This window comes from Pituophis catenifer, unplaced genomic scaffold (assembly GCF_029215685.1).
Source record: "Pituophis catenifer annectens isolate HBS135680 unplaced genomic scaffold, rPitCat1.0.hap2 SCAF_8, whole genome shotgun sequence".
Classification (NCBI taxonomy): domain Eukaryota; kingdom Metazoa; phylum Chordata; class Lepidosauria; order Squamata; family Colubridae; genus Pituophis; species Pituophis catenifer.
Genome location: NW_027256888.1, coordinates 38338976 through 38353571, shown reverse-complemented (window position 1 = coordinate 38353571; position 14596 = coordinate 38338976). Strand labels below are relative to the sequence as shown.

At 40.6% G+C, this 14596-nt stretch overlaps 1 protein-coding gene across 1 annotated transcript in view; it reads right to left on the bottom strand.

Annotated features, from left to right (window-relative positions):
* The window catches only part of WWC2 (WW and C2 domain containing 2), a 159921-nt gene that overhangs the window by 18859 nt on the left and 126466 nt on the right, over positions 1 to 14596 (bottom strand). Inside the window, exons 12-15 of the mRNA XM_070948153.1 lie at positions 10292 to 10415; positions 5313 to 5390; positions 5137 to 5223; positions 294 to 486 (exon numbers count right to left, since the gene is read on the bottom strand). Of these exons, the coding sequence (XP_070804254.1) occupies positions 294 to 486; positions 5137 to 5223; positions 5313 to 5390; positions 10292 to 10415 (482 nt within the window). The remainder of the gene's footprint in view (positions 1 to 293; positions 487 to 5136; positions 5224 to 5312; positions 5391 to 10291; positions 10416 to 14596) is intronic.

Genomic DNA, 14596 nt, shown 5'->3' with positions numbered 1-14596 from the left:
ATGAAAATGGCAAGAAGAATCACCTAGGATCAAAGGTGACTATGCCCAAACCCAGGGGTGGGCAGCTATGGCCCTTTTATGACTTGTGGACTTCAACTCCCAGAATTCCTGAGCCAGCCATGTTAGCTCAGGAATTCTGGGAATTGAAGTCCACAAGTCATAAAAGGGCCATAGTTGCCCACCTCTGCCCAAACCTATAAAGATTGTTAATACATTACTCAAAAGACTCTTATACATCCCAAAAAGGGAGAAAAAGATCAAAATAAATCAAAATATTAAGTAAAGATACTTACTAGACATTCTTCTTGGTGACTTTTACTGACAGAGCAGATATCTACTCTTAAAGTTTTTTTCTGCAAGACTGCCTGGGAAAGAACCGTTCTGAACATCTCACTAAATAAAAGAGGTTCAGTAGCAAGATGGAACTTTGTACGGAATAGACAGCTGATGTCAGCTGAAGGTGGAAGAAGTGCAAGTCTAAAATATCTAAAGGTAAGAAGAAAAATAACAGAAAGGTAACTTAAATTCATTATAAAGTGTCTTTCCATATTATGTTATGCAATATACTTATTTAGAAATGACATAAACGTATTTTTCCCATTTAAGGATGAAAAAATGATGGGAGACATCAGGCAGGAAATATAAGCTTCTTCCTTCTTCCATAGATACACTAAGTTTGAGTTTCTATTTATTTCACATTCAGCATGGGTCCTGTCAGATACAAGTGGTTTCCTACAGAAGAAACAGAATCTGTAAGATGAACATAAAGCAGCTTGATTTAAGGAGGTGAGCTCACTAAGTGAGCAAGGAGACTTAGCATGCTGGGGAGTTTCGAAGTTCAGTCCCTATTAAATTATCCCACTAAATTAGAAGGGAAGGAAAAGTTCCTGCCTCATTTTAACAATGTTCTAGTCATTGACAGTTGAGAGCATTGCTGCTATAGTCAACAGCAATAGGAGCAATGCTTGTGTGAGAGTAGCAACTCTACCACTTTGTCACAATAACAGGTGCATTGTGAATCAGTTTTCAAAACATACTTTCCTCCTTTCTTGAAAACAGCAGGAAAGCACATTCTCTGGGGGTTTATGGGTAAATCTCCAGAAGAGTCACAGTACTTAATGATTCACCACTACAGGGAATTAAAATAAATGTATGACAGATCAACCAATTGGCTTGTAAAGTCTTCTGTCTGTCAGATGCCAGGGTTAGGAACATGACAGAACAATTTCCAAGACTTATCAAGTCTACTAACAATGATCCTTTCCTGCCAGTACTGCTCAGGATAAACAATACTGCAAAGAATTTGTACAACAGTATTCTGTGTCACTTGAACATCTCTGCAGGAAGCATAAGACACTGCATCCTGTAAATACTGAGGAAATGAAGGAACTTTATGTTTTCTCCTCTCAGCACTCCTGCAGGGCAGGTATGATAAAACCTCAATAGCACATGAATGTGTACATGTGACAATGGAAAAGTTGAAGACATCTCACATGTCTTATTGTTTTGTGAGCTCTACAGGGACATCAGATCAATGTACATACTCCCTCTATTAGAGAGATTTCTCGGAAGAGCAGATAATTTCTATGCGCACCATCTTCTCCAGGACCCAAATCCAAACTCCACTCACACAGTAGCCAAATTCTAAATAATTTTAAAGGACATATATTTTAATGCATACTTTTATTAGATTAGAATTATTAGTGTTATGTAAATAAGTATATTATTATTGTAATATGGATGTTCAGATATACCATAGTTGATTTATTTTATAGTTGCTGATATATACAGTAATTACATCCAATTCTCCCTGTCAATCCTGGTTGTAATTGTTATCTTTTATTTCCTTTTTATGTTGCTGATCATTGACTGACTAACTAACTAACTAACTAACTAACTAACTAACTAAATAAATAAATAAATAAATAAATAAATAAATAAATAAATAAATGTTTTAATTGGAATTAGAAAGCAAAAATTAAATGCAGAGTTTATAGGATAGTAACAGAACTTCTGAAAAAGTTTACTGAAAACTGAAGATGATCCAGCAGTGTGATATAGCTGTAAATTTTAGGCTGCATCAGTGGAAATGCAATTTCCAAAGCATAAAAAAAATGCATTCCCTTTTTATAACCCTGTCATTCCTTAATTTGGGGTAGAGTCAGGATGACTGGATGGAGCTGAGCATTTACTGGCTGGATGCCCTTCCTGACGCCGCACAGTTTGCAGCAGGTATTTTTTCGTTGCGGCCTATGAGAGAAAAATTTGCTGCTACCTAGGATTGAACTTTCAAACTTCCAAGTGGGAGGTAAGTTCTATCACAAGAATTGGAATGAACTTGAGAAAAGACAACTGAAAGGATGCAGGATACAGAATAATGAACTGATTATTACATGAAGGCACATTCTGACTAATGTCAGAAAAACTTTCTAATAAGTAAGAGAAACATCTCTAGTACTGATTACTCATGGAATTGGTGAGCTTCCCTTCATTGAATGTTCTTAGATAGAAATTAGGCAGATAGCTATCTGTCTGCAGTAATTAAATTTGATTCATGTCTATTTTATGAGAAACAATGTACCGTTTTACTTCCAATTATTGTCAAAATGACAGAGGTATGCTGTGTCAACATCACATCATGGTATGGCTACTTGTTTCCACATTACAATTTAGCAATATGGGAGTACTTTTCATGTATTATTGAAAACAAAAGAGGGAATATGAAAACAAAATCAAACACATGTCAATGAAGATCTGTGGCTTTCCTATCTTTTTTCAAGCTCATGAAACATTTTCCAACATGAAATGAAGTTGGGGAGCAGACCTGTATCATATTGCTGTGTAAATAGTAGCTCTCACAATATTTGTAGACATTAAACCATCTAGGCTGAAATAAGTGCTCCTAGTAAAAGCAGAATTTCATGCTTTGCTCTTCAAATGAGAAAATGAAACTGTGTTTTCTTTGAAATGCAAATACAACTCAGACATTCAGACAAGGAATGCTTAAAATGTCTCCAGGTAGCATACAAATCTCAAACCCAACGCAAAAGTTTGTACACTTTAAGAACAGCTCCTTCTGGAGAAGTACTGTTACTCACTTTCTGCTCATTATCAAATGGATTTTATTTAAAGAGTATTTCTTGGAATCTATTAAAAGCCAAAAAGTCAAAATGCTCCTGACTTAATGATTATAAAAGATGAAAAAGCTGATGTGTTTTACCCATTTCACTCTGTTTTAATTTAGGTAGATTCAAGCACACCTTCCTACCTGCCTTTTGACAGTTGCTGTGGAGAGGCATGGAATACAAATCCCCAAAACTTAAAAACCTTATCACAGCAGACAAGGTTATTTATTTGAGGAAACCAGGAACTGGAACTGGTAGTCTTCAACTTGTACTGCAATTGGGAGTGGAAATCTGATCATGTCATTACATTCATAGGTTGAGGCACCCAATTGACCAGAAGTGTTTTTATGATATTTTTCTCCATAGCGGATAAGTGAACATGGTGGTGTTTAAGTGAATCCATTTGTTCAAATGGTGGAAATGAAAGAAACCTGGAAAAATCATAGCAAATTATAGTCATGTGACCGCAGGATGCCACACCAGATCTTTGCCAAGCATCCAATATGTGATCACGGGGAGGGGACAGTGCAATCATTTATGTCTGGAAAGTGCTTTACAGCAATAGAGCACTTGTTCTGTGGCTATCTTAAATGTGAATAGTCATTAAGCAATCAGTCATAAGTCAAGGATTACCTGTATGTGTCTGGACTGAAGAGAAAGAGTGATAATTCTTGAGAAAAGAAAGGAAGAATAAGAAAGAGATTTTCAGGAAAAAGAGGAACATAAACTTAAATTGGTCAGGTTTTTTTCCCATTCAGAAATTGCATACATTTTCATGTGGTTCAGTAATATGCAGTCATTCTTTACAGCAGCAGTTCCCCGACTTTTCTGGCACCAGACAGAAATTTTGTGAAAGACAATTTTTCCACAGGTTGCAGGAAGGAGATGGCTTCATGTGCAACCTAGATCCTGCGCATGCTCAGATAAAGCTTTGCTTGATTGGCCACTGCCTGTGTGGCTCAGTTTCTTACAGACTATGGACTGATACTGATCTGTGGCCTGGGAGTTGGGGACCCCTGCTTTACAGAATAAACCACAAAAGCAAAGGAAGACTTCAGGAAAACTATTGTGGATAAACTCAAGAAATATAAAAAGAAATGTTAATGTGGCAAATTTCCATTCTTTCCATTCCTGTCAAGAAGAATTATTCAACAATGGATGTTGCAGAGATATTTATAACAGAGACTTATGAACTTTGGAAATGAAATGCAGTTGTTGGGAAAGTTCCCAATTAAAAACTTAGGGAAAGGTTTCATTATTAAGAACCATACAAGGGTAGTTGATCCTGGATCCTGGATCCTGGATTGATCAGAGATAATAATAGGGTTATTTGTAGTAAATAAGAAACCATGCCACTTTCTATGAGTAAATACAATAACAGACTATTAACAGAAAGCACTGTTAACAGAGTGCTTTGAACTTTAACTTCATTGCTGTTTAACCTGTTAACTATTTTTTCTTTCATATAAGTACTGTATGGCAGGTCAGTTGGGTTGCAAATAGATGTAGGAGGTTATAAATTTTGGACCTGTTTTGCAAGGGTAGCGGGAAGCCATTATTGTTGTAATAGATTTGTCAGTGTTCAATTAGGGGGAAATATGTGTTTTTGTCTTTTGTTTTTTGTTTTATCACATTTTTAAAATCCAGTTTTGTTTTGTCTCTGTTTAATTATTATTGTATTTTATATTTTAATCTTCTGGATAAAATAAAAATGGTAAAGGGGACATTCCTGTCCTAGCTAAGAATGAATCATATCCTGTGCTCCAATTAGCCAGCAGATGTCTAATAGGCTCATGAAAGCACTGATAATCCAGATGAAGGTGGTTGGTTGGATGCACATTCTAGCAGCCAACACTTGCAGCACTTAAAAGATGGAAGAAAATTCAAGCTGACATATGCTCCCTGCAACCTGCGTGTTATAAATGCACTTTGATTTCCTGAAAAGGTAAATGCTTAATAATGAATTCCTAGACTTCAAAAAGTACCATTGTCAAAAAAGCATTTTACTTACATTTTGTTACCAGGGGATATTGAAAGAGCCTGAAGATTTTGTAACTGCATTATAACGATCACAAAACTTGAGCTCTTTGTATCATACCTGTTGAGAGGGGAAAAAACCTGCATTAGACACCACATATTTACAATGGTCATTAGAAACTTAATATCTTAATATATGTAGTGACTCACCGGAGCCCTATTTGTACTTGAGCGGTTTCCAGCATTGTGGTATCATTTTCACTACATGCGGCTTCATTGTTATTGGGTCTAGGGAACAGAGTTTTAAGATAGATCAATGGCAATGACAGAAATACTTTTGCTGACTGGGAATTGAGGTCAAACATATTAAAGCCCATAATTGGTAAATGCTGGTCAACATTTTATTTTATGAACGTTAATATATTTTATTTTTACTACATAGAAATAAATTTGTGTGGGGAGTTTTCTTCATAAATACTGAAGCTGTTGAAGTGTGATATTTAGGAAACAATGCTAAAGATTGTCTCACTAACAGCAATTTATTTGAAGGCCCTATCCTTTAAGATCATAATAATTTACATGATCTGCATATTGTTTGGCTATATAAAATGAAACTAGTTTATTTATTTATTTATTTATTTATTTATTAATCAAATTTCTATACCGCCCTACTCCCGAAGGACTCAGGGCGGTGAACAGCCAAGATAAAATACAGACAATACAAATATTAAAAATCCCTTAAAATTATTAAATATTTCGGCCGAAACACAGATTAAAACACCCAATTTATAAAAACACGAATTAAAAAATTTAAAATTTAAGAATTTAAAAGAGGGGAGTTAGGCCAGGCCAGCTTGCTGAAATAGAAAAGTTTTGAGAGCACGGCGAAACGTGCGCAGGTCCGGGATCTTCCGTATCTCTGGGGGGAGCTCGTTCCAGATGGTAGGTGCCCCCACAGAGAAGGCTCTCCCCCTGGGGGCCGCCAGTCGACACTGTTTGGCCGACGGCACCCTGAGGAGCCCCTCTCTATGGGAGCGTACTGGTCGGTGAGAGGCTATTGGTAGCAGAAGGCGGTCTCGTAGATACCCCGGTCCGATGCCATGGAGCGCTCTAAAGGTGGTAACCAAAACCTTGAAGCGCACCCGGAAGACCACCGGGAGCCAGTGCAGCTCGCGCAGGAGGGGGGTCACATGGGAGCGCCACGTCGCTCCCATAACCACCCGCGCGGCCGCATTCTGGACCAGCTGGAGCCTCCGGGTGCTCCTCAAGGGGAGCCCCATGTAGAGAGCATTGCAGTAGTCCAAGCGGGAAGTGACAAGAGCATGAGTGACCGTATTTAACGAGTCCCGATCCAGAAAGGGACGCAACTGGCGAATCAGGCGGACCTGATAAAAAGTCCCCCTGGCCACGGCCGTCATGTGCTCTTCTAAAGACAGCCGTGAGTCCAGGAGGACACCCAAGTTGCGAGCCCTCTCCGTGGGGGCCAGTGACTCGCCCCCAATAGTCAGTGATGGCACCAACTGACTATATCGGGATGTCGGAAACCACAGCCACTCGGTCTTGGATGGGTTGAGCCTGAGTCTGTTTCTCCCCATCCAGATCCGCACGGCCTCCAGGCACTGGGACATCACTTCAAGGGCATCATTGGGGTGGTCCGGGGTGGAGATGTACAGCTGAGTATCGTCAGCGTACTGGTGGTACTTCACCCCGAAACCACGGATGATCTCACCCAGCGGCTTCACATAAATGTTGAACAGAAGGGGCGAGAGGACCGACCCTTGTGGCACCCCACATACAAGGGGCCTCGGGGTCGACCTCTGCCCCCCTGTCAACACAGACTGCGACCGGTCAGAGAGAAAGGAGGAGAACCACCGTAGGACGGTGCCCCCCACCCCCAACTCCTCTAGCCGGTGCAGCATGATACCATGGTCGATGGTATCAAAAGCCGCTGAGAGGTCTAATAGGACCAGGACAGAGGAACAACCCCTGTCCCGAGCCCTCCAGAGATCATCAACCAACGCGACCAATGCCGTTTCCGTGCTGTACCCAGGCCTGAAGCCCGACTGGAACGGATCCAGATACGACGATTCATCCAGGTACTGGGGGAGCTGTCGCGCTACCACACTCTCAACAACCTTCGCAATGAAGCGAAGGTTGGAGACCGGACGGTAATTTGCCAACACTGCCGGGTCCAGGGAAGGTTTCTTGAGGAGAGGCCTCACCACCGCCTCTTTCAAGGCAGCAGGGAAGACACCCTCACTCAAGGAAGCATTTATAATCCCCTGGAGCCAGCCTCGTGTAACCTCCCGAGAGGCCAGCACCAACCAGGAGGGACACGGGTCCAGTAAACATGTGGCTGCGCTCAGTCTGCCCAGTATCCTGTCCACGTCTTCGGGCGTCACAGAATCAAACTCTTCCCAGATAATACTCACAAGACCTGCCTCTGTCCTCCCCGCTGAATCTACCCAGTCAGAGTCCAGATGTTCCCGAATCTGAGCGATTTTGTCATACAGATACTGTACAAAATCCTCGGCTCTACCCTCCAAGGGGTCCTCCCGCGCTTCCTGGTGGAGCAGGGAGCGGGTCACCCTAAACAGGGCAGCCGGGCAATTATCTGATGACGCAATAAGAGTGGCAAAATAGTTATATTTCGCCACTTTTATCGCCACCAGGTAGGTCCTAATATGAGACCTTACCAGTGTTCGGTCAGATTCAGAATGGCTGGCCCTCCAACCACTCTCCAGGCGTCTTTTCCGGCGCTTCATCTCCCTCAGCTCCTCGGTGAACCAAGGAGCCAGGCGAGATCGACACCGGGTCAGAGGCCGCAACGGCACGACCCGATCCAAAGCTCCAGCGGCCGCCCTATCCCAGGCGGCCACCAGCTCCTCAGTCGAGCCGTGTGCCAGAGCCTCAGGAAATGGCCCAAGCTCCGTCTGGAACCTATCAGGATCCATCAGGCGCCTGGGGCGGTACCACCTCAGTGGTTCCGCCTCCCTGCGGCGGGGTGCGGCGGTTCGAAGGTCAAAGCGAAGGAGGGAGTGATCTGACCATGACAAGGGCTCGATCACTATATCCCCTATCTCAAGATCACTCAACCACTGACCAGAGACAAAAACCAGGTCTAGCGTGTTTCCCCCCGTGTGAGTAGGGCCATGAACTAACTGGGTCAGGTCCATGGCCGTCATGGAAGCCATGAACTCCCGAGCCACCTCAGACGCCTCACCGACGGATGGCAGGTTAAAATCCCCCATGACCATAAGCCTGGGGGTGTCAACCGCCACCGCGGCTATAACGTTGAGCAGCTCGGGCAGGGCTGCCGTCACGTGGCAGGGAGCCAGGTACGTAACCAGCACACCCATCTGCACCCCATGACCCCACTTCACAAGGAGGGACTCACAACCAGCCGTCTGAGGAACAGTGACCTCCCTCGAACCAAGACCTTCTCTAATGACAACCGCCACCCCCCCCGCCCCTCCCCTGTGTCCTCGGCTGATGGAATGCGCGGAAACCGGGTGGGCACATCTCAACGAGGGGAACCCCCCCCTCCTGGCCCAACCAGGTCTCCGTAATACCCGCCAGGTCCGCTCCCCCCTCCTGAACAAGATCACAAATGAGGGGGGCTTTATTTACCACGGACCGGGCGTTGCACAGCATCAGCCGAAGGCCCAGGGCCTGAGGGTCTGTGCAACCTGGGGAACGAGAGGAGCATTGGAGGCCGGAGCGCGCCACCGCTTGGAGCCAGCGGGCGCGTGCTCCCACAACCTGATGTGGCCCCCTGCTCCCGCCATATCTGCCCCTCCCACCCACCGTACTGATGTAATGACCATCCATAACACAAGCTCTAACCCCCACCTTGACCCCGGTTCCCGCATCTCTAGTGCCATGCTCTTCAGCCGGCTCTGGCCTCCTCCCCGACAGGTTCTCCCCCAAACCCACCGAACCCACCCCCCTCCCAGAAACCTTTAAAACCTTATCTAAAAATTTCCCTAAAAAACCCCACAACCCCCTCCTCGCCGCATCCTAGTTTACATACTTTAATTACAAACAAATGGAATTTGAAAAAAAGACATAATAAAATGTAGTAGTTTGTACAGACATGATCTCATATATTTGAAATTACTACACTGGGATATAAGATTACTGCACTGGGATATAATTACTACATTGAGATATAAGATTACATTGGAATTTTTAGGTCAATATTGGAACAACTTTTCTGTTTTCTATTTCTTTGCTTAAATTAATGAATTACTTTTGCTATGTTTGTTAACCTTACTTGAGGTACTGTCTCATCCTGATGGGAGTGGCCCGTACCACCTGCGCTGGCAGAGGGGACATGCTGCAGATCGTGTCAGCCAAGGAATTTCAGCTGATGGGCTCCAGGAGGAGAGCCTTCTCTGTCATGGCTCCTGCCCTTTGGAACATACCATCCTCCTGTAATTTTGAAAGAGCCTCAAGACCTGGCTCTGCCAAGTGGCTTGGGACCCAATAGGGGAGCTTCATACTGGAAGTGGGTGATTAATTAATATCTAATCCCATCTCCCCACTTCTTGTGTGTCAAGCTTTCCCATCTGGTTTTAACAGTTTGCAATTGTGAATTTTATCTGTTGTGTGCCATGACTATTAATTTTAATGTCTTTTTTCTTTAATGTTTTATGCTGTAAACTGCCTAGAGTTGTTGGATATGAGATGGGCGGCAAATATTTTTTTAAAATAAAATAAAATAAAATTATTGTGCCTTATTTAAATGTTATTGTCTTTCAATAAATTAAAGCATGTACTCTCCATTATAAATGCCTGCATAATTAAGACTTGTTAAAAATTTATCTGAATACTTATTTTCTAAACATATTAGAATGTTCCATAATGAAGACTGATCAGTTCTCGAACTCTTCAATTGTATTATTTTAAAATTTAAATTAGGTCTATGGAGAATGTTTTCCAGTATTGATATTAATACAAATTTACACAGATTTTAAGGTGTCATTTTTACCTAGGAGAATGCTCATTCTGTTCCACTGACTCTTTATTCTCCTGATTGTTAATTTTTCGGAATCTTTCTTTTTATTATTCCTTGCCCTATTTGTTTGATTTGTTCTGAAATTGCTGGAGGGTACAAAGCCAAATGTTTGAATGTACTGTTAATTTTGTTCTCTGACAAATAGGAATATTCCTGGCTTTAAACCTACTGTTTTACAGAAGCTTCATATACACCACTGTCTCCAGCCATGGACTCATCAGATACAGCAGCAGATACACAGCCTGTCTTCTCATCAAGCAAAGGAGTTCTTGTTCTTCTTGAAAAGTCAATACCTAGGTAAAGGGAAAAAACCTTTATTTTGGGCTGTGAATAAGAAAAGCATTTTCAACTCCTGGTCAAACTCACATGAGAGATTCTGGGTTCCAAAAGTGTAATTAAATTTTATCACAAGCATTACATGTATTGAAATAATATTCAAATTTTTCAGATTTAGAATGAGGCTTCTTTACCACTATGTGCATTTTATAAGGCTGAAAAAAGCGACATATTATGGTACTTTTCTGCAACTCTTAAAAGTAAGGATCCCTATCATTCAGCCATCAATTTTTCCTCTTCTCAAAATCCAAAAAGCAAGAGGAGAATGTGTCAATTGAGACAGGTCCTAGCATTAGGTAGAATAAGTTGGCAATTTCAGAGTAAGGGACTATTTTCAGAGCCAACAGTGCTGAGCTCAATGGATTTTTTGGCAACAGAACTATCTTTATGCACTGTGTCTCGTCTTCCAACCATTAACCTGCTATGCAGACATATAGTTGCAATTTTGTTCCATAGCTACTATTGAAATTTCTTGATTTTTGCACACACAATATAAAAACATGCCTTTTTATCTCAAGCAACAAACATTTTAAGCTGTAATGCACCCCAAGTCCCAATTTACTGCTTAATAGGAAATAGGAACATATGATTTCATCAGAACATCTATACAAAATTGTTGAACTTCTGAGATTTAAACAGTTATGGCTTAAATTGGCTACAAATTTAAGTTCACCTTTATTCAGAAATCTTTCTCTGTTTCATTGTTGCCATTTCAATCATATTGGAGAAACACTGCAAATCACAAAGTTTGAGAGTGCTCAAATGGAATGCAGAGTGCCTAAATAAACTAAAGACTTTTGACAACAAGCAAATTAGATTCTAAATACTTTAAGTTTTTTTAAAAAATCTTTTCTGAAATTTCTATATGGTAAGATATAAATCCCAATTCTGCTTTGGATTCACCAGTGACAGAATCTAGGACTCTACCACAAAATTTAAGAGAAAATTCAAGTTTCTTTCTCCTGATTTGAAAATTCAATTCTTGCTAGTTTTCTTGCAGAAACCATAGTACAATCAATGCAAGCAGCACATTGTAATGTAATAACTTGCAAGTGCATGGAGTCCTTTTATCTATCAAGAAACTAAATGTATTGGTATGCATTACACCCCCCTCCTGAGTCATGACTTTACATCTTGTTAAGATGTTTAAATTTTAAGGCTTCAGATTAGAGGATTGATTGCTGCATTTTTCTTTTCATTTATAGCAGTAGGGATGCTTTTTCCTTGATGATGAAGTGCTTTTTCTTTCACCACTTTGAGAGAGGTGAAGGTGATGACATGATTTATTGATTACTCTCAGGAATAAGCACAGCGGTCTGGAATCGACTTTGACAATGACAGAGTCTATCTATGAAAGAACTTTACAGTTATTCTAAATCTGTTATTCCAAAAGATGCTCTGCGCAGAAAAAAAGCTGTGTGCAGGAGACAAAGTTTCCTCTGCCTGAAATAAAGATGCAGAGAAAATACAAGCATGTGCACCATTATCAAAGCTCTGTTCAAACCAAGTCTAGAACTGATTGATTTCAATGTGAGCAAAACTAAAAATCAGGTTTTATTGATCTATCAAAATCAATAGAATTACAAGATATAAATTTGAAACTGGACATAATCCAAATATTTTCATAACTTTTAGGAAGCTTTTCATTGCATTCGATTGATTATGAGACAGGAATTATAATAACCTTTCGTAACCTAGTGCTCTTTACCTACATTGGCACATTCAGTCCATCAGTAGGCCTGTAATAATGCCTGGTGTACAAATAATCACCAAAGTAATGTCTCAAATTTGAGAGCAGCTGTCTGTTCAGAACTTAAGTAAACCGCATTGCATTGCATTGCATTGGCATATACAGTCCATCAGTAGGCTTGTAACTGAGTGAGACCCTTGCAGGTTCAGGAATTTTAAATTGGAGGAGATGGTATAATGAATAATTTTTTCCAATGACAGTTAAAGAATTTTTACCGAATTCAAGAAATTAGAGTTTGTATAATGGAGAATGTACATTAAAAATACAGAAATAAAAGTCTCAAAGTAATTTTTAATATTAACATTAATATTGATACAAAAATAATGTTTAAGAGTCCAACCTCCGGACTTTTCGTCGGGCCCTAAAAACTTATCTCTTTCAGTTAGCCGGTCTCTCTTGATTTTATGATTTTATGGTTGATTTTAAATTTTGATATGGATTTTAAATTGATAAATTTTAAACTATGGGCCAAATTTAATTATTTTAAATCTATTTTTAATCGTACTTTATGTATAAATGTTTTATTTTGGCTGTTCACCGCCCTGAGTCCGAAAGGAGAAAGGCGGTATAGAAATTTGAATAATAAATAAATAAATAAATAAATAATATCCCAAAGTATATTATCTGACATGGGGGCTTTGTAATTTTAAGAATTAGATAAAACTTATTTATGCAATCATGTCTTCTAAATGTAATGGGTAGTTCTGAATGAATATACATGCAATTGTACTGCTATGTTCCAAATTGTTCTCTGACATTTCACTTTCTTCTCCCTCTCTGGTTAGCCTGCAATTAAAACTCAAAACTAAAAACAAGCAATATCCCATTTTGGAATTTTCATGAATGATCATGTGTTGTTGTTATTTTACAATCTAGGCTAACCTATAGTAAAATTACCTGATCGTCTATGTTCAAGAATTGACCATAGCTGACCCTGCTTAGCTTAGGTACCAGGCTAAAGACTGAGAGACCATGAGTTCTAGTCCCACCCACAGGAAACCAGATGGGATGACTTTGAGGGCGCCTCCCTCTTAGCCTAGAAAGGTGACAGTGGCAAACCAAATCTAAAATCATTGCCAAGAAAACAGCAGGGACTCAATGAGGCAGCTGCTAGGAATCAACATGGTCTCAAAGCCCCTTGACCCTAAAAGTTGACCACTATAGCTGCTGCCAACTGATGTGATAATTAACTAATCTAATAACTGTTATTAATGACAAATCATTTACTGTATATTTGTGAATGTATGTTTTATATTTTTGAATAAATCTTTACTAGTGGGATAACTCAAAACCTCAGATTGGGACATTTTGTGTTATCAGGGGAAGAGTCGGTAAAACATCATTAAACATTAATCTTGATCTGGCCAAGGGTGAGGGGAAATAATTATTTGTTGTGCTTTCATGTCAGTATTGACTCCTGATGACTGCCTGGACAAATCCCTGCAGTTTTCTTTGCAATATTTCATGGGTTTTCCTCCTGCCTGTTTCCTATGGCTGAAAGAGAAGGACTGGCCTAAGGTCACTCAGCTGGTCTCATACCTTGGACAGAACTTGAATTCATGGTCTCAGTTTTTAGGCTGGTGCTTTAACCACTACACCAAAAGTGGCATATTCATGGTCCCTTTAAACCATCACTCTTTCTCTCCTTTGTTTTGGCAGGATGTAAAACCAATCATCCCCTTCATGTATTACTGCCTTGTGCTGAAGGGGCTTGCGTAGCTCAATGAAGCTATGAGCTATGCCATGCAGGGACACCCAAGATGGACAGGTCATAGCAGAGAGTTCTGACAAAACAGGATCCACTGGAGAAGGAAATGGCAACCCACTCCAGTATCTTTGCTATGAAAACCCCATGGACAGTACCAAAAGGAAAAAAAGATATGACGCTGGAAGATGAGCCCTTCAGGTTGGAAGGTGTCCAATATGCTACTGGGGAAGAGCAGAGGGCTAGTACTAGTAGCGCCAGAAAGAGTGAAGCAACTGGACCAAAGCTGAAAGGATGCTCAACTGTAGATGTAACTGGTGGTGAAAGGAAAGTCCAATGCTGTAAAGATTTTTTCTCCATAGGAACCTGGAATGTAAGATCCATGAATCAAGGCAAACTGGACATGGTCAAACAAGAGATGACAAGACTGAACATCTACATCTTAGGAATCAGAGAATTAAAATGGACAGGAATGGGTGAATTTAATTCAGATGACCATCAGGTATACTACTGTAGGCAAGAATCCCTCAGAAGAAATGGAGTAGCCTTCATAATCAATAAAAGAGTAGAAAAAGCAATACTGAGATACAATCCCCAAAATGACAGAATGATCTCAATTCAAATCCAAGGCAAAGTGCCATTCAATTTCACAGTAATCTAAGTCTATGCCCCAACCACTGGTG